General features: G+C 41.5%; 2 protein-coding genes across 2 annotated transcripts in view; one reads left to right on the top strand and one right to left on the bottom strand.

Moving 5' to 3' along the window:
* LOC108801345 (synapsin-1-like) overlaps positions 1–21,003 on the bottom strand; it is a 136,845-nt gene that overhangs the window by 63,009 nt on the left and 52,833 nt on the right. The window lies entirely within an intron of this gene.
* Positions 6,706–15,988, top strand: TIMP1 (TIMP metallopeptidase inhibitor 1). Its single transcript, XM_018573272.1, has 6 exons — positions 6,706–6,790; positions 8,214–8,343; positions 11,993–12,072; positions 12,326–12,443; positions 13,273–13,394; positions 15,490–15,988. Exons 2-6 carry the CDS (start codon positions 8,235–8,237, stop codon positions 15,697–15,699), a joined length of 639 nt encoding a protein of 212 aa, XP_018428774.1. The 5' UTR covers positions 6,706–6,790; positions 8,214–8,234; the 3' UTR covers positions 15,700–15,988.

The raw sequence follows: 21,003 nt of genomic DNA on the forward strand, positions 1-21,003 counted from the left end.
CTACTTTGAAAAAAATGCATTAAAGCTGAGCACCAGGGACAAAGTGTAATAACTCTTGAAGTGGGCTCCCTTCCCCACTGCAATGGTTAACTGCTTATTTTTCCTAGGAGATTATATAAAACGTGATATACTTATCCCATTCCTCACTCCCACAGGCTTCCTCCTCCTTGTGCAATCGGTCCCCTGAAGCCTCTTGCCTTCACTGCCTGACTGGTTGCAGCTTTCTGACGTCATCACATAGAATGCAGGACAAGCAGTCCTGCACTGTACTAGAGGACGCTGAGGGCCAGCCCACATTCCTGGGGAAGAGAGTGTCCACTGCCGGGGGAATAAGGTAAGTATAAAACCTTTTTTTTATCATCCCCTAGGCAAAAAAAAGCAGGTAACCCTTGCAGTGGGGAGGGGGACTCACTGCAAGAGTAATTTTTTGTTCATCCCCAGAGTTCAGCTTTAACCTTTTCAAAAGAGGTCTTTAAGGAGAATTCTGGGCTGAAGACAAAATTACCCTGCTTGTTTTGTCTAGGGGACGATGAATATGTTAAATTACTTACCCAATTCCTCGCTCCCCTGGCTTCCAGCACTCTCCTCTGCTGTCTGGAACTCCTCGGATGTGGGTGGGCCCTCATCATCCTCACATACAATGTAAGACCACTGGTCCTACAATTTACATGGTGACATCAAAAAATTGCAACCAGTCAGGCAGCAAAGAGAAGCGGCTTTTGGGGACTGGTCATGCAACACTGAGGTATCCTGAGTGAGCGAGGAATAAGGTAAGTATTTCACTGTACTTCAATCCATCTAGACAAAAGAAGCAGTAAGCTCTTGCAGTGAAGAGGGGGACCCACTGCAAGGGTAACTGTTTCTCAGACTGGACTTCAGTTTTAAAGCTGTATGCACCACAAATACACAATGATTTGACAGCCTCTGCCCAGCCAAGTGATGAACAAAAGTTTTAAAAGTAATAAAAAAAATTAATGATTCTAAATATATTTTCCCTAAAGAAGAACTCCAGGCCATTGAAAAAAATAACCCTTGCAGTAGGGCTAAAATAAAGAAGGTATAATGATCTGACCCTTGGTCCTGCAGCTCTGAGTGCTCACCAATCTTCTCCTCTAATGCATTTGCATTAGACATGATGACATCACGGGTCCTTATATCGCTGGAGTCCGGAGGAGAAGAGGCTGCGAGAACTGGTCTACTGGTCTAGCGGCCAAGTAGGACCGAGGATCATGTGAGCGTATTTTCTTTATTTTAGCCCCTAGACCAAATCGAACAGTTAACCTTTGCAGTGCAGGGGTAGCCCCAATGCAAGGGTTAATGTTTTGACTGCCTGGAATTCTTGAAAATCATGATCTTGGGATGTATTGCAGTAGGCTCTTGATTTTAGGTGGATCTGTGGCTGTGGACATTCAAATATTGATATGTTCTTAACAAGCAGTAAAGAGGATTTCAGTCCTCACTCATCTTACTAAAGTTGTTCAGGTCTCTCTCTAGGTAGCTCAGCTCACCCATCTCTCCCTACCAGTAGTGACTCTGTAACTCAGCCCTCCCTGATTACTCCTCCCAGCAGTGACTCAGCAGCCCTCTAATCTCTAATGCTAACACACAGAGGGTACCCAGGGGTGGGGTAGGCTTAGAACGACTTGAATGACTGAATTCCCGGACAGATAGAGAAGGTGGGGGCGTAAGTTCTGTAAAATACAGGTTTTTTTACAACAGGAGGCAAAAGGAAACCGGGCAACATGTAGAAATGAGACTAAAGCGCTGCTAAGCAGTTTGGAAATAAGAATGCGATATATTAATATGCAATATTTCATATAGGACTCGGGCTTCCCATTCAAAATGCATGCTGCAGCACTTAATTATAAGTGAACCTGCACTTTCAGTCCGCCTGCAAAGTTCCCAAAAATACCTGTTGATCCTGCCAGTGGAGTCCAACTCATGCTACTTCCTGTGATGGTGTGGCAATGATGCTGCACTGCTCCTGAATTCAGAATTGTCACTCTCATGTAGGCTGTGTCTGTGTGTACTTCAATGGGATGAGAAGACGTTGAAGGGGACGTGGCTTTCAGCACCATCACTGCTGGTTCACAAGCCTGTAATTGTCTATCAGCACCTGGCTAAACCCAGCCCCATCCACTGCTTTCTGGATTAACTGCATTGCTTATGTTGTTGAAACCCTCCCACTGTGAGCTGCAGTGTCTGAGAGTGGGGAGCGTGTGAGTTACAAATGGAGGATTTGGCTCAAGGATGGTAAGGGAAGAGTATTGTTTACTTAATGAGGTTTGTGCACCACATAGTAATTGGATTTGGTACTTGTGTATACTGTCATACAGAAGCCCTTATTTGCACTTTAACTAAACCAAGAAAAAAAATATTTTATTCCGGGTATAATAAATAAAGAAAACATATAGAAAAAAAACTACCAATTCCGTTTACTTTGAAAACAGGAATCAAAAACGACTCTTCAGAAATGTATCATAACATTCTTCAAAAGTAGTTAAAAACAGACTAAATTAAGTCTTCAAAAGTATTTTGAATAACCTGAAAAAGCTTCACAGTTTTGGGGTGAAAGAGTCTACTTTTCTTGACCATTGTAAATCTTGGCAAGGGAGTTTATTTAGCTGGGAAAACTGAAATCAGCCATATGACCTCCTAATCCGAGGTTTATTAGATGGCAGAACCTTATAACCATTTTTTTAACCAAGATGTCACATGCACCATACATCCAAGATCTCCAAGCTGTCCCTGATTTCTACAGAGGGTACAAGAATTGCCCCTCAAATTATCCCTGCAAACATCTCTAATTTGGAATAGTGGTAATATGGATTTGGCATGCTGTTACATACTATACATCAGTGCTTCTTAAACTAAGAGTTGGCACCCAAATTGAGTAGTGTTTGTGATGGGTCACCACATGACTGTGCAGTTATTGTAGTCTACTTTGTCCATATGTAGAATCAGTGTCAAGTGAGAAAGCACACTTTAATCATCTCTTCCAAATTGTATACTAACTCATTCAGTGACATAGCCTATAAACAATGTAGTGAATGTGTCATGAGAGTGTTTGTTTCTATGGGATAAAAATGTAACATATATTCCCGCCCACAACACCGCTCTCAAAACTTGTAAAACAAACTACCATGGTTGACAGTAGGGATGCACTGATACTGGTTTTTCAGTATCTAGTACCAATATTTTGCTTTCGCTACTCACCCATACCGGTGCTTCCCCTTGACCAATCAGGAAGCCAGGAGGCAAGTAATGACCCGCCTCCCAGCTTCCCGATTGGCTGGGAAGCCAGCTCCATGATGATTGGCTAGGAAACCGGCTTCCCACTAAACCACCAAATAGGCCGGCTCAATGCTGATTGGCTGGGAAGCTGGCTTCTCAGCCAATCAACCAGGAGTCAGCTGTTCGGCCAATCAGGAGGCCGGGAGGCGGGTCATTACTCGCGACCTAGCTTCCTGATTGCCCAGGAAGCCAGCTCTATGTTCCCCTACAGCACTGCCGGTCAGAGGAAATTTTCCGTTATTGGAGCATTTGGGCGAGTACTCTCACTCGCCCAAATACACGGTATCAACACCGATACTAGTATTGGTATCAATGGATCCCTAGTTGACAGCATAACATTACCAAACAGTAAACAAGGCAGTTTGGTAAAGAGACCCTGATGCCAGGTGAAAGTGTCAAAAAAGAGAGTGTAATTGATTATTTATTTCTCCTGGCTTTACTAAAGCTTACAGAAATGATGAAAAACGTTTATAATGTGAACCAGTGGCTATTGGGAATGGTCTTTGCTGACATTTTGGTATTAGTACTTTTCATGAGTCGTATTAGGGTAACAATCTTTCCAATGTTGAATAAAATGGATGGACTGGATAGTGCTGAAAATACAGGATGTGTACAATCTATTTGAGCAGCAGAATGTTCAAACCAAATTGCCGTTTTGGATCTCTTAGTAAACGTTACTGCCGATGAGGTACAATAAAACGTCTACAATTTATCAAACCTCAAAAAAGATGTTCATGGTGTCTCAAGTGATTAATCACATACTGACACGTGCGATGGTGACGGTGTATGTATTAGTCAATGCAACAGCAGCTTTTTGTAATTCCAAACGCAGTGGACATTGTTGAGAAGTTTGTGATATAGAACAAACAAACAGCTGAGTTTCATGTGCAAATTGTGTCCATTAATATATCTGATTAATTACATCGGACATTTATATTCAGAATAAGAAAATATAATGTGAATGGGATAGGATAGTCATATTTGGAATGACATACTTGCGTGTTGCTAAATATATAAAGTGGATATTAAGTATCAGAGTGGATGGCAATATTTGAAATTAAAGTGGGCACTTGTGTCTGGATACAATTGCAACAATGTATATTAGCTTTTTGTGGAACTGAAATATATAAAGGGGGTATAGTAAAACATACCAGTAGTGTACCTTCTAAAATATGAAATACAAGTGTCATGCTTGATACTGACAAGTAAAATGTCACTTATATATGTTGTAAAAGGGGAGTAAGCTGGGAGAAATGTTAGATGACTTTGAATGTGTGAAAACGCTTTTAGTATTCCTGTGCAATAATTATTTACGGATATATTTGTATACCTACAATTTTCTTATTTAAGTCCTCAGATTAAAATGTTTAAGAACCCCTGCTATGAAATTTCTTTCAAAGGTAGACTCTGAACTACCCACTGGCTGTTGATATCTCTAAGGGCACAAAGGCCAAAATTTGTCCCAAGGACAGCAACCAGAAAATGTGTAATGTACTAGATGAGAAGGTAGCAGCAATTCATCAGTAAGCGTCATTTGGCACAAGCCCTCCTAATAGTATCCAGGAGACCCCACTGTAATCTGTCTGTAGGCAAGTACCAGTGAGGCAGTAAAGTAAATGGAGCTGCATCATTCTCGATCCGTTTAGATTGTTATCTTCGCAACAATTCCGTCAATGGCTCTATTCTCAAACATAAAGTTGCACTTTTTACCAGGGTAGTAACTAGAATGCCCAATTTTAAAAGAAAATAGCCTTTGGTCATTTTAAAATAATGAACTGGAATAAAAGTATGACTGAATAAATCAAACAAGAACAATTGGCATAAAACTTTTGCAGGCGAAATATATCAGGAAAACAAAATATAGAAAAGATGACTGGAAAAAGTAATACAATTATTTTATTATTATTATTACATAGTATTTATATAGCGCCAACAGTTTGTGCAGCGCTTTACAATATAAGGAAGACATTACAGTTACAATAAAGACTCGATATAGCACAGATTTTTTTTTGAGCAAACACTATGCATGAATAAATGAGAAAAATTGGCATAAAACATTTGCAGGTAAAATGCATAAGGAAAAAAAATAAAGAAAAGATGACTAGAAAAGGTAATATAATTCTTTTATCTATCAGACCTGATATAGCACAGATTTTTTTTTAAATTTGAGCAAATATGTTTGCTCACAATGATAACCCTTCACTTCTCTTGAATTGACCTCATACCTTGAGAGATCATTCTCCCCTTTAAAATAAACTTTTTCACATAGTACAGTACAAGATGTGTTATCTTGCATCCTTACTAAATCTAATTCAATTACTAAGGTTGTAGCTATAGCCCTAGAAACCCATGTTACTGCTGTGGAGTCCAGGGAAGGGGAAGTGATTGGGCCTTGTTGGGGTCTTCAAAAAGCCCCCCTCGGCTCTAAAATGTTTCCACTTTCCCCTGAAAAAAAATGGTTTTAAAAAGTAAGGACTACTTCCTTTGTATTTTTGGAGTATTCAAACAGCTTTGCCGATTAAGCATGTGCATGACGTGACTTTTATCAGTGTCAGATTGAACACCAATGTTACCGTCTATTATTAGGGGTGTGTGTGTGTCAGAGTTTACTATGTCTATAAGGACTCATAAGGCGGTTATGGTAAGAGAGCCTATTTTTAAGTCTTCAATGTAAGTCACTGGTTTCCAGTATTAAAGGGGACTATTCTTCGGCGAGCAATATAAGCCCCTGGTCACCAATACAAAATACCAAGTGCCACACAGAGAGCTAGCAAATCTCCACATTTGATGGGCCTGGGGGTAAAACATCCAATCTGTCTTTCCAAGGGACTGTACTGTGTATTTTAGTAAACAAAAATTTTGAGATATTATTGCAGTGTTTATACATTGAAGTATTATGTAACTTTTACATTTTTTATTTACTTTGTGAACTTTGCTAAATGAACAGTCTTTACTGCTCTACCAAACCAACTATTTCAAATTGCTTTAAAATCCTAAATAGGTAAAAAAAAACTAATATGGCTGCCCCATGTGCAAATGTAATTATAAAACTAAAAAGAAAGAAACAATTAAAAAAATATAGCAAACATTAGCATTTTAAGCTCATAAACAAATAAAAAAACAGGGAGGATTCTAAAGCTGCAAGCATGTAAAATCAGTACGTGTGAGATTCATTCTATGTATGGCCCCATGCAATCCCTGCTTCAGTCTTGCAGGGACTGTAGAGCTGCCAGTTAGTTTGTGCCGGATTTTACCTGGTTGAACTAGTAACATTAACCTACGGTGCCCTAACCCTGCAAGTGACCAGACTTATTTCCCAGCTGCCTGTATGATCTTTTCCTGTTTTGAAATATCTGACTAATAGGGTTGGCGTCTGGGGCTGGGCTCTTGGCCAATCATAGCAGAGGGGGAGGGGGCGTGAGGAGCTTTAAATTCCAAACGTGGCATGGAGAGTTCCAACACACAGCTCCAGAAGCACTGACAATCCTGAGATCAGGTAAGTGGTTGGAGAGCTCCATCTTCATTGCTGGTACCCTGCTTTCCCGGCAGAGCATCACTAACTCTCTGAGCACTGCTAGGCAGTCACTGTAGGATGGGAGAATGGCTTTAGATTTTTTCACAGCATCTATTAACCCCTTTTTAAAAAAAAATAACTTTATAGTTCTTTAAAAGCGCTGCACAGAATCAGTAAGAAGCCAGAGACCAGCACAGGAGGATTAACCCCTTCTCTTGCCCTGTCACATCACTTTATTGTTTAACTGCTTGTATGACGCAGTTCTATGCAGGGACGTAACTTTCCAGTATGGGTTTACTTAAGTGCTCTACCGTCAAAGCCCACCACAGCAGCACGTAACCCCTTATCTGCCAAAGGCCAGCACAGCCTCACTTAGCCCCTTCATTACTGGAGCACTGCAAAGCATTGCTTAACCTCTGTCCGAACGGAGCCGAGCATACCATCCTTTAATTTGTCTTACTTGAAGTGCAGTGCAGCATTATTTAACTCCTGTTCCTTCATGTGCAGCAGCCAAAAGGTTTATCACTTGACCCTTTTATTTGCAGCACAGCATCATTTAACCCCTTAGCAGCCAAAGTAAAGCCCAGCACAAGATAACTACTCACCTGCCACAGCTCTTCACTACAGCATTACTCCTTTCCCTTACTCTTCACTTTAGCATTAGTCCTTTCCCTTACTCTTCACTTTAGCATTAGTCCTTTCCTTCATTCTTCACTATAGCATTACTCTTTCCCCTTACTCTTTACTACAGTATTACTCCTTTCCCTTACTCTTCACTACAGCATTACTCCTTTCCCTTACTCTTCACTACAGCATTACTCCTTTCCCTTACTCTTCACCACAGCATTACTCTCCTTCATTCTTCACTATAGCATTACTCTTTTCCCTTACTCTTTACTACAGAATTACTCCTTTCCCTTACTCTTCACTACAGTATTACTCCTTTCCCTTACTCTTCACTACAGTATTACTCCTTTCCCTTACTCTTCACTACAGCATTACTCCTTTCCCTTACTCTTCACTACAGCATTACTCCTTTCCCTTACTCTTCACCACAGTATTACTCCTTTCCCTTACTCTTCACCACAGTATTACTCCTTACTACAGTATTACTCCTTTCCCTTACTCTTCACTACAGCATTACTCCTTTCCTGATAGCTGCATGGCAAAGTATAACCCCTATTAACACATAACCATGCCGAGCATCTTCTACAAGAACTAGGCTCACCTTTACATAGCTGCTGTCCTGCCATACTTGGTGTAGGTCTCCTATAAATGACTGACCCGTTCTTTGCACCAAATTGTTACTAGAAATATATTGGATATAACCTATTTAGAGCCTTTTTCAGCTGATTGTGGGATACCATTACTAATGTGTACATTTTCATTCTCCCTTCCTCTGCAGTTCAGAAAAACAGTTTGCACAATGTTCGCCCTTGTGGTATTGTTGGCTTTGGCATGCCTCAGCCAGGAAGCCTGGTCCTGTTCATGTGGCATCAGACACCCCCAGTCTGTGTACTGTGACTCTGCTATCGGTAAGAGAACTGAGAATTTCAGATAAATAATAATAGTATAATAGTGTGCATTTTTTTAAACTATTATGTGCAGTGTAAACTTTGCTGTTGAGATCAGAGCATGATAGGCTGTTGGGTATCAAGAGAGAAGAAAGCGTAGACAGAAGGTCATGTGACAAACAGAGTTCTAGGTGACAAGAGGGACCAGAGAAAGGAAACATTAGGCGCAAACCTACCCATAGACATCAGTGAGAGGACAGACGTGCAGGAAATATTTTTCTATAAACATTCAGACAGACTGCCTACGAGTGCATGTTTATATCTGCGGGCTGGGCTTATTCAGAGGAAAATAAAATAATTGTGACTGGCAAAAGGATTCTTCCCCTAAAACTAGCTGGCCAGATCTGTAAAAGTTGCAGTTCTCATTTCTTGATCTGACTGCAACCAGATGGATCAGGTGACAATCATCCTGTGAATTACTGTAATCAGAAGCTAGACGTTTGGAGACAGCAGTGGGCCAACTGGGGCAATACTTTTGCCCCCACCCCATGTTTCATCTAATAATAGTCAGGGGCCAAAATGAGAAAGCCTGACAGGCAGTGATAAGCTAAAAGGAACAGTCCTTAAACGAGTAATCATGGACATAGACATAAACACCTAAAAGTCTAACAACAGTCATCAGGTGGGGGTTGTATGTGCAGGATGACCATCTGACATTTCTACAAACATTCATGTTAAGAACAGCAGAAAACACATGTTTATGTTAATTGAAGCTGGAAAGGGAATAACACTAGACACCCCTGTTATATTCACCCGAAGCTCCGAGACGGCCAGCTGTCACATCGCTCCTCCTACGCTGCAGCATTGCAATCTTCCTCATCGTCCTCACGTCTATACTGTTGTATAGACGTGATGATTTACAGGACCTCAGACTGCTGCAGAGAAGGGGGAGAGAGGCTGGAAGGACCGGTCTAAGAAAAAGGCCGTTGGGGTTTTTTTAACCTAAAAAGGAGCAGTTAACCCTTGCAGTGCTGGGGTAGCCCATCTGCAAGGGTTAATAAAAGTTTTTGTTTTTTTGTTAAGACATCAGAAGGAGAAGGTCCTAATTGTCTGGGACCAAAGATAGAAATCAATAGTAAAATATTATAATAGAAAAAAAACACATGGGTCCAAGTTCAGTCTTTTTTAAAAAGTGAGAGAGAGATATGCATGCTCCCAGTGGCAGACATAGTTGTCAGGAACATAAAAACTAATTTAGTATTCACCAAGGTAGTAATACCACATCACAGGGAACTGCTAACTGCCCTCCTGGAAAAGTTTATTGAGTAGCCCAAAAAACTATTTTTTGCGCCACCACAATTCATATGTCTGCTGACCTGCATGAACAACCAACATGACAGAAACCCCTGTACCAACACAAACACCTATAGGCATTCATAACAAAGCAAATAGTAATATGTACAGCACAGGAGCATGCAAGCGCCAGAAGTCACCCTTCACTGCTTTCATAAGCCAGAAGCTGGATGGCATCTATGGGTTACTGCAGCATACACACGTTCATATAAAGCACCATCATTTTCGCAGACTTTCTACCACAGTCACTGCATAATCTACTATTTTAGTACATACTCTTGAGCCGTGTTTAGCTTTCCTGTTTATTACAAATGTATCCATTAGGGATATTTTTAGTGTCCTGAGATAGAGCTCTGCATAGGAATCTATCACACAGCAGCTAGATAGGTTCCCTATTCAGTAAAAAAAAACTTTTCCCTACTCTAATACTCTAATCTCATGCTGGCCAAACACTAATTAAATTTTGGGCAAGTCCTGTTTCCTCAGCTGAAATTAGAGCAGTGTGTGACCCAGTTGGCACCCCTCCATTCGACAAAGGTTGACTTTTGTCAAAGGAGGCGGTCTGAAAGCCCTAGGCAAAACAGGGACAGCAGGCAATGAGTTGCAGTCAGCGTTCAGGTATTCTGACAGCGGCACATCCACCACTGTCACAATACAATAGCACGGTGGGGTGGGGGGATTCCCTCATCCACACTGTTTAGAAAAAATCAAGCATTGGCTGATCAAGAAGAAATGATCAGTATATGGCCAGCAGCCTAATACTAAACCAAAACGTTTTGGTTTTACATATAACTTAAACCCAATAGTATAACCTTATATTACAAAGCTGTGTGAACATTGCTCCAATGCAGATTATGTGGCCCAAAACACTGCACACCAAAGACTTCCGCAGGTACACGTAGGATCAGCACAAATGTAGAAACATATAAACATAGTTTTACAACATTTCCATAATACTGTCCCTCAGGTTTTGATGTGTGAGTGTTATTATTGCAGAAGGGCAGCTCATGTCACAACATGCACAGGAAGGCTAATTATAGGCAGAGCCATGCCCTGATTCAGTTTACAAGACACACCAAGCTTTTATTTAAATGCACTGACAAATAGGCTACGGAAGCCAGCAGCGTTAACATGAAGCCAGCAGAGCTAACAAGATTTGAAGGGAAAGTACAGAGTATTTCCTCAGAGTGTGCAAACAAAACCATTCCATTTTCATGACATACTTTCCTTTACACACAGTGATGTCATTAGAGGGTCTCTGTGCTTCTCCATGCAATGCAGGCAGGTAATGGCTTGTGGAAGGGCCAGCAGGGTTCTGTACATAGCTTCCTGGAAATATTACATTGCCTTGCCTCAGTACTCCTTTCAAGAGCCCTCAGCCTTGATACAAGCAGTGAGCTGGGATGAGTTATGCAAATATTAAAATGCCTTGATGGGTGGATGTCAGTATGGAGAAGTGAGAATTCCTAGGTAGGCAGCAGTTTCATGCAGACTGCCATAGGTAATTCCCACATGTGAAGCTGAACATCCATCAGTAAAATAATAGAATCCAATTAATGAAAGGGCTGGGCCAGATACAGTTAGACTGGGGAGGAAAGAGCTAGATGGTGCAGGACATCCTCCAGCCATGGGAGATTGAGGTGGTCAATATCTGACTTGCTGTGGCTTCTAATGTACATTGTGAGAAGCTGTGAGTGAGTGTTGTCACCCTAAAGGTGCCCATACACTGCACGATTCTCGTACGAGGATCGCGGGAAATCCCGCGATTGTACAATAATCGTGCAGTGTATGGAAGGCGTGCAACTGTTTCTACTGTGCGGTCGCACGACTTTTGTATTCCCAGCATGTTCGAAAACCAGCCGAGAATCATACGATTTTTTGGCTGGTTTGAATCATGATCGAGAGATGACTGCCGAACAGGCCAGTGTGTGCGCGCACTGGCCGTTCAGCATTGCAGTCATCGGTAGCCCGCCCCTCAGGGGGGCGGGCTTGCGATGATCGCAAGTACGATCTGCCTGTCCAAGATGGGCAGATCGTACGTTTTTTTTAAAGTACTTTACAACCCTCGCAAGACAAAAGTCTTGCGAGGGTTGTAAAGTGTATGGCCACCTTTAGAGAGGGGTTGTGGAACTGGAAAGATCACCCCAGCTGATCAGCTGCCACATCTAAGGACTTGATGCAATATATTATATGTTTGCTTTTGGGCAAAGACTATACATTCCCGTTAAATACTGGGTGGATCTTAGAGGTTGTAGACATTCCACATGATAAATGTTATTGTAGTCGTCAGTGCTGATTACAATATTTCTCTCTCCAGTGATCCGGGCAAAGTTTGTTGGGCAGAAAGTCAGTGAAAAGAACAATCACAGAATTGAGTATCAGATCAAGGCTACAAAGGTAAGATTGTCTTATTCCCATGCAATGCATGGTTGTTTGATTCCCCCATCCACGCTTTTTTGCTCTATGCTACTGTATTCTGACATTGGCAGTCATCCCTTTGTCAGAATACCTGAGCAGTGAGTGCAGCTGATTGGTCAGCTGAGATTTTTTGACTTTTGAATTAGATCTGGGTTTTCTTGTAGCATGCTGGGTGGCTTTACAGTGCATTATGACTTATGTAACATTGAAAACAACCCATCTTCTCCATCAGGTTTTTAAGGCTCCTACAGGGTATGAGGACATCCAGTACCTGTACACGGCCATCTCTGAGAGCTTGTGCGGCTATCAGCACACTTCAACTAACAAGAGTAAAGAATTCATCATTGCTGGTCAGTATGATTCTACATTCCCCCAACCCCCCCACACACACAAACACTTTTGTGAAATAGGACAGAGGGACAAATTCTAGTGACTAAACTTTCAGATGTACACTCTCCCCACTTCTAGTCATACTACTTATTTTATATTTTAACTAAGGGTAGGTTACTAGATCTCCCTTTACTTCCTGGAACTCTGACACATGCGACTAAAACATGTGACAATGCACCACATCTCAGGGGAGGAAAATGCCTTTCCATGAGATCTGATGAGATTACAGATGAGATTTCCCAGCAATGCTCTGCTGATGTTACCTTCCCAGGATACCATGCTTTGGCACGATTACATCTTTGGTGCCAAAGTAAACCAGGAAGTGGAAAAACAATAATTGTTAGTAAAAGAGAATTATGTTTAATGAATGTAAGATGATTTCATATCAGCATGCAGAGCTGTATGTTGGTGATTTTTAGTGAAAGGGGGTAAAAGGTCAGACCCACGAATGAGACCGAGTCTAAAAAATTGTGATTTTATATACACAGCTAGCAGACAACACATTCTACTGCCCCCTTCTGGAAGGATTTAGACTACTACTGGGAATTAGTGACATCCCTCATGCTTCAAACATGTCACTCGTTCCTAAAGGATAGACAGGCAGCATTCTAATGTGAGATCTATCTGCTCCACACCACAGCAACCAGAGTCCTTCATTTTCCATTGAAGGTTTGAATCTAAATTAGGACAGCACAGACTGAGCCTATTTCTGATACACAAAGCCTGCTTTATAGTTGATCTTCTGCTCTCTCCTCTGTGTTAATGATGTTTCTCACCCTCTGTTTACAGGACATATTGTGGATAGCGATGTGTTCATTAACTCTTGCAGCTTCATAGCACCATGGGCTTCCCTGACTTACTGCCAGAAAAGGGGCTTCACGCAGGTATATGCCAAGAACTGCGACTGCAAGGTAAGATTGTAATTCGTGCGGATACATAACAGGTCCTGCAATTTTCAAAACTGTCTAAACAAGCCTGCACTTCTGCTGAATGTCATACATCTGTGTGTGAGGCCGGGAAGTTGGTCCTGCCCATGTACAAAGGAAGGAAGAAAATGTTGGACTTTACTTATAAAAGAATTACCTAAACATTACCTGGAGATCACAGTGTCATTACCCTGACATACAATGATGCGTTACAACTGTCCTAGTGAATTGACGTCACTAATCAGTTGTGTCCAAACTCAAGTGTCCATCTTATAGTAACAAACATGCCTTAGTCCCATTAGTCCCCATTCACACCTAGGCGTTTTGTCGCGTGGCAAAACGTTCAAGACAAGGAATCCCACATGCTTGTCTTGAGCGCGACAAAACATTCAAGACAAAGAATCCAATTGGTTTTTATAGCTCCTGTTCACACCTGACCGTTTTGTCCCAAGCAGAAAAACACCGGTTGCTGGCAAAAGTACATGAGCCATTTTTTGGTAGATTACAATGCTTTTTGGTCCCATAGCCTTGAATGAGAAACTTTGTGTGACAAAATGTTAAAGGTGTGTACGGAGGCCATAGAAATGAATGGGATTCCTTGTCATGAGTGTTTTGTTGCTCTCAAGACAAACGAATGGGATTCCTTGTCTTGAGTGTTCTGTCGCGCTTGGCTTTGAGCGACTAGGTGTAATCAGAGCCTAAGAGAAAATTCTTCCGATTCGGTCATCTACAGTCAGATTCTTCATTGCTGTTGTTTTTTTGCAGGCCAACACCAGGGATTCCTGTAAGCAGCTTTTGCTTTACCCTTCCACAAATTCTTGCCGCTTTCTCCAATTGTTGATTTACATTGTACAGGCTAGGTCACGTATGTGCCATCTTGTTTCAGACCTTGCCCTCTAGGGTCATGAAACATTATTCTTCCCCTGCATTGTGGTCAGTTAGCGGCCTCCTGCTAAGTGGGGAAAACGTGCACGAGTATAAAAATCAATTTTCTGACACTGTGTCCCCTGAGAATGTAACAGCGAGGAAAACTGCAATTATGGGGGTGGTGATCTATATCAGGCTTAGCCCAAAGTCAAAGTTCCCTTCTGTGATTGGCTGCTGGAAAAGCGTATGATTTCCTGTCTGCAGCTTTGTACACAGACGTACTGTGAATGCATGGGAAGACAAAGACTGCAAAGAGAAGAAAGAGCTGTGCGCCTTCAGTTGACATTTAATGCGCTTACTTGTACATGCTGTCTTGAAGCTTTAACTGAATACATTTGTTGTCACTTGTCTGTACTGCAAGATAAAAAAATCACTTTGATAATCCTGTTATCAATGATCCTGCTAGCCTTAAAATGAAACGCTAGATCATTTCTAAAAAAAAAAGACCCTAACTTATGATAACGCTAGTACATCTGACCAATATCGACCTCATCACGCTCTGCCCACAATCCCCTGCACAATAGAAATCACACTGACAGTGGAAGGTTCTGCACCATGAGACACTCAAGCTGCCTGCACAGTGTAATCATCCTCATTTACAGTCCAATGAGTAGAGCTTTGGCGCAGGAAGCTGTGAAGCTGCAACAGCGAATTCAGGAGTCGACCTCCCTATTCCACAAACTGTATATAATGCACTCTTTTACTAGATACATTTCCTCTCTTTGATGTTCATTTCAATAGCTCTGTTGTCCTCTCTGCTTAGGATTCTATTGTACCCAGAAAACAGATTTGTGTTGTATCCCAGAACAATGGAAATAAACACATATGGCCGAGGAATAAAGAGACAGTTAAAAAAGGGAACAAAGCTATTTAAAAATGCAGTAAAATCTGCAGTGTTTTGCTGACTTCATTTAAGATAAAGTCAGCTAAAGTGGAAACTCCCTTTAAATCTATAACAATGCCTATGTCTAAATGTATCAGCTGAAGTACAGTGAGGAAGTCAATTTCATGCTCAGAATTGTTTGTTCTGTTGTGTTTGCAACAGAGTTGGCATGTCAAGAGAAAGTACGCAATTGTTGTCTATATATATCTTAGCTTCCCCATTTTTTAAATATCTTTGAAAAATACCAAACGATGATATCTTTAATTGCAGGTCAAACAGTGCTACACAGTGCCATGTGAGCTAGATGATGACCGCCAGTGTCTTTGGACTGACCACCTGAGCAAGCAGAAGAGCGCCTACTCCGGCCACCAGGCTGCCAACTCGGCCTGCGTCAGCAACGGCAACAGCCTGTGCATTTGGGACTCACTTAAGTCCCGCATCTACTCCCCAGTCACCAAATCTGCTACCAATAAGGTCTGAGGTGACCTCAGCACACACACTTTGCCACTCAAGGTCCTTGCTAAGGCGCTGTCACCGGACATGAGGTCTCTGCGGTTCACTGGACACATTTATCAGCAGGGGGCACCTCTGGAGGAATAGAAGGATCGATTTAAAAACCATCAATTTTGTGTTTTCTGCTAAGAATGTGCTTCAATCACGAGCTAATTTTGTATGCACTGTTAGATCCAGGGGCAGTGTTTTTAGATGTGCTATAAATGCTTTTTATATGTAAGGAATTTTTGTTTAAATAAATATTTTTTAGATTTGGTTTTGTATATAAAAGCATTTTTCTTTTGTTGTTGGATAGGGCATTAATATAGTTTCTCGAACGTGCTAGTCGGCCTACCACTGCTGTTATAGTTTTAGGTAGTAGGGGCTACATTTATTAAATTATTTGCTTTTTTAGGTCAGCTGTTTGTTTCCTCTCAATGAGTAAGTTTAAAAGAACCCTGTTCTAATAGAAAAGACAGTTATTGTAGATAAAAAGTATGAATTTCATTCTATAGTTTGGTCCTTATATAATGACATTAAATTACGATTCTGGTACAAAGCTTTGCAAAGTTTTTTTCTTCAATTCTTCACATTATTAAATAACAAAAAATAGGCAATTTAAAAAAAGTTAAAATATTAATGGTAAAAAACAGAAATAAATCAGTAGAAAGCAACTAAGGGCAAATTAAGGTTAACAAACAGGTACAGAGGCTCTAATGACAGTAGCCTCAGTGGGGGCCGCTGTACGACTTATTCAAATACTCATGTCATTTTGACAGCTGGGAATAGACAGTAAGTTTAACCCCTTCATGACTGAGGCCCTTTTTTCCATTTTTGCACCCATGTTATATTCCACATTTTAGGCCTGAAAATGACGTAAAACCCCCCAACATTATATATTTTCTGAATGCAGAGCGCCAGGAGGGAGAGAGGGACAAGCATACTACATATGCCCTGTGTACTACAATTAAGTTTTTGGGGTGTATATAGCACATCCAAGGTACAAGACTGAGTTTCAGAGTACACTAATAATGATTTCAAGGTAATTTAATTGAAAATATCTTATTGACATACATCTGCAAAACTATCATGGTATCTACAATCACCAGCATCATCTATTATTTTTATAAGTGCTGATCTTTCAGAAAAGAAATGGTCTGTGGTAGGGGGGGAGTTCTTTTCCAAACTTCTTTTTACAAACAAACTTTGACTTGGAGTTGGGCTTTAAATACAAATAGTGGAAGTGCTTGAAACCATCGTTAACTTCCCATGATCCTCTACAAAGCAGGATATAGACTGGTAGGGGTAATAATGTGATTCACTCAGGCTCCTTTGCACAGTGCAGTGCTGCCAGTCCTACCCTGAGACAGCATGTAAGAAGAAAGAGTAAAGTAATGAGTAGGGAAGTGTTCAAACCTACTTTTTATTTTTGCTGTTCAGCTAGGGAGATTTCCCTTAACTTTTACTAGAGATGTAACAGGAAATGAAAGCAAATATCACCAAGTGAGGAAATTCCCATCTCAGACAATTGTCATCAGAACATTTGTTGCCATTGGATGAGTCTGTTCTGGAGATAACCCTAGAATTTTGGATATCCCCTCACTTTCGTCTTTGGAGACAATGGTCAACGGTACATATAGAGGGATGAATATACCCAGTGGGGACACAGCCTGTCAATAAAACTTGACAGAGTCTAAAGCTGGCCATACACTGATCAAATTTAAGACAGGTCAGCTTGACAGAAATTCCAGAGTGTGTGTGGCCCCCATTGGAACTCCAGTGTTCAACAAAAGTAGTTTTTTTTAAATTGAATTTTGTTGAAGGAGCTCGTCTGAAAACTCTCAGCCAAACAGTGACTGCAGCCACAATCACTGTTCATGTCTCCTGACAGCGACGGGTGCCACCTGTAAAAATGCAATAGCTGCAGTGGGAAATTCGGCCATTCACACTGTTTAGCGCGGATGGGGGGGGATCTGTTAGAGATTTTTTTTTTTAGTTCAGCCCGCAGGCTGAAGGCAAAAATCTAATAGGGTATGGCCAACTCAGTTGTTCCCTACTCTATGCAAAACTGAAAAAGTCAATTTGGTCTTTAAATACATTTTATTGTCCTCATACTTGGGCAGAACACTACAGAAATATAACATTTTAACCTTCTATGGAGATGACTGAACCTGTGTATGGGATGCCACAAATTTATGAAGCTAACAGATCTCTGAACATATCTCTAATGATGGCATGACAGAAGAGACAGTGTGCTTTATACAGGAACACCTTTCAGATTTGGTAATTACAGCAGAGATTTGAGGGCAGCTGATTCATGTTTGTGGCTTTGCTGAATAGGCCTGAAACTCTAAAGCTGGCCATACACTCTACGAAATTTGGCAAATTCTTGATGATTCAGCAGAAATTCACACAGTGGGTGCCCCTGTCACCACCCTTCTGCTAGGCATCCCTCAGAAGATTTAAAGAGCCGTTTGGAAAATCTTCAGCCGAACGATGCTTGCAGTCATTCAGCAAGCACTGTTCAGGTTTCTTTCAGAGCACGCTAGGAGCCCCAAAATCGGTTGCATTCTTCTATGCAAATATATATCTTCAACTAGAAAGCTGGTGTAAATCTCCTTACTGGCTCTTATATATGTTGGGTTTCCAAAAAAAATCAAAGTGTGAGATTGGGCAGGTTGCAGCATAAACTTTTTGTGTATTCTACATTTGCATGTGGAGAGATGGAAGGAGCTATACAGCGTGGCAAATAATTATTTGATCCCCTGCAGGTTTTGTAAGTTTGCCCACTTACAAAGAAATGAAAGGTCTATAATTGTTATCATAGGTGTACTTTAAATGATAGAGACAGAATATCAACCAAAAATCCAGGAAAAACACACGATACAAATGTTATAAATTGAGTTGCAGTTCAGTGAGTAAAATAAGTATTTGATTCCCAAGCAAAACATGACTTAGTACTTGGTGGAGAAACTCTTGTTGGCAAGCACAGAGGTAATACGTTTCTTGTAGTTGGTTACCAGGTTTGCACACATGTCAGGAGGGATTTTGGTCCACTCTTCTGTACAGATCTTCTCTAAATCCTTAAGGTTTCTTGGCTGTCGCTTGGCAACTCAAAGTTTCAGCTCCCTCCATACATTTTCTATAGGATTAAGGTCTGGAGACTGGCAAGGCCACTCCATGAGCTTAATGTGCTTCTTCTTGAGCCACTGCTTTATTGCCTTGGCGGTATGTTTTGGGTCATTATCATGCTGAAAGACCCATCCACGACCCATCTTCAGTGTTCTGGCTGAGGGAAGGAGGTTCTCACCCAAGATTTTACAATACATAGCCCTGTCCATTGGCCCCTCAATGCGGCAAAGTTGGTCTGTACCTTTAGCAGAGAAACAGCCCCAAAGCATAATGTTTCCACTTCCGTGCTTGACTGTAGGGATGGGTCATAGTCAGCATTTTTCTTCCTCCAAACACAGCGAGTCGAGTTAATGCCAAAAAGCTCAAATTTGGTCTCATCTGACCGCAGCACGTTCTCCCAATCATTCTCTGAAGCATTTAGATGTTCATTGGCAAACTTCAGATGGGCCTATACATGTGCCTTCTTGAGGAGGGGGACCTTGTGGCCGCTGCAGGATCTCAATCCATGGCGGTGTATTGTGTTACCAATGGTTTGCTTGGTGACTGTGGTCCCAATTGCCTTGAGATCATTCACTTCAATAGCTTATTAAGAGTGTAAAAGTGACACTAGGGGTCTTTTGGACCCCCAGTATCACCTTAAAGAGGTCCTGTCACCACCAATATGCTACCACATGTGACAGCAATTAAAGTAAAGTTTAAAAAAAAAAACAGGTTTTAAAAATAATATTAAATACATTAAATGTAAAAATAATAAAAACATTTTTTAACCACTTCAAGACCAGGTGTTTAGACCCCCTTCCTGGCCAGGCCATTTTTCTGTATTCAGCGCTATCTTCCACCCCAGCGACCACACGCGTCGGGTGCGCCGACGAAAACGACGATTGCGCTTCACATGTTGGGCATCGCTGCACACGCCAGAATGAGAGCAATAATTCTAGGGCCAATATTTACGCGTATCTCTAAACTGATGACTTTTAGCCTGTGCATGTTGGGTATCTAGTCACTCGTTGTAACCTCATTGTTTATCTTTTACAAAAAAAAATGTTTTTATATAGTGTTTTGGGGCACTATATCTAAAAGTGCATTTTTCTCTAAATCTTTGGGTTTGATAATATGTTGTGTTGTACAACATACAAATTTGCAACTGCCACCATTTTATTCTATAGGGTCTTGGCTTTCAGAAAATATATCATGTTTGGGGGGTTTTAAATGATTTTCAGGCCTAAAATGTGGATTATAACATGTAAACAAAAAATGAAAAAAAGGCCTTTGACCTTAAGGGGATTAAAGTTGGCCATACACCTTGCAACCATCGCAAGACTTTCGTCTTGCAATGGTTGTAAGGTAGTTAAAAAAAACATACGACCTGCCCATCTTGGACAGGCAGATCGTACTTGCGATCATCGCAAGCCCACCCCGGCTTTCGATGACTGCAATGCTAAAGCCCACCCCGGCTTTCGATGACTGCAATGCTGAACATGGGCAGTGTGCGCTTGCGCAAACCGGCCCGTGCGGCATTTGTCTTATGAGCAGGCCACAAACCCGCCGATTATCGTACGATTCTCTGCGGGTTTTCAAACATGCTAGTAAAACAAAAGAGGTGCGACCGTACAGTAGAAACGGTCGCACACCTTCCATACACCTGCCGATTATCGTACAATCGCAGGATTTCCCCCGATTATCGTAATAATGTATGGGCACCTTTAGAAGAAGGAAGTCGGCAGGTGTATGGGCACCTTTAGAAGAAGTGAAGGAGACTTGATTAAAGTGGATTGCACATGCTGGATTGATGAGGATATTGGGAACTCAGTGTTTTTCAACTCTCTGTTTCAGAGTCTCATAAGAATCTGGTGAGTTTTTCTTGAGCCCATAGTAGGAGAATTAAGGTGCCCATACACTCTACAACCCTTGTAAAGTACTTAAAAAAACGTACGATCTGCCCATCTTGGACAGGCAGATCGTACTTGCGATCATCGCAAGCCCGCCCCCCCTGAGGGGCGGGCTTCCGATGACTGCAATGCTGAACGGGCAGTGTGCGTGTGCGCACACCGGCCCGTTCGGCAGTGATCTCTCGATCATGTACATTAGAACGGTCGCACGCCTTCCATACACTGCAGGATTCTGGTACGATCGCGGATTTCCTGCGATTCTCGTACGAGA

Source organism: Nanorana parkeri, unplaced genomic scaffold (assembly GCF_000935625.1).
Source record: "Nanorana parkeri isolate BGI_ZX_2015 unplaced genomic scaffold, ASM93562v1 scaffold2310, whole genome shotgun sequence".
Taxonomy (NCBI): Eukaryota; Metazoa; Chordata; class Amphibia; order Anura; family Dicroglossidae; genus Nanorana; species Nanorana parkeri.

Bases quoted from the DNA above. Each gene is read 5' to 3' on its own strand.
- TIMP1 (XM_018573272.1), top strand. From the start codon at position 8,235: ATGTTCGCCCTTGTGGTATTGTTGGCTTTGGCATGCCTCAGCCAGGAA. The intron at 8,344-11,992 runs GTAAGAGAACTG...TTCTCTCTCCAG, and splicing joins GTACTGTGACTCTGCTATCG to TGATCCGGGCAAAGTTTGTT. The intron at 12,073-12,325 runs GTAAGATTGTCT...CTTCTCCATCAG, and splicing joins ATCAGATCAAGGCTACAAAG to GTTTTTAAGGCTCCTACAGG.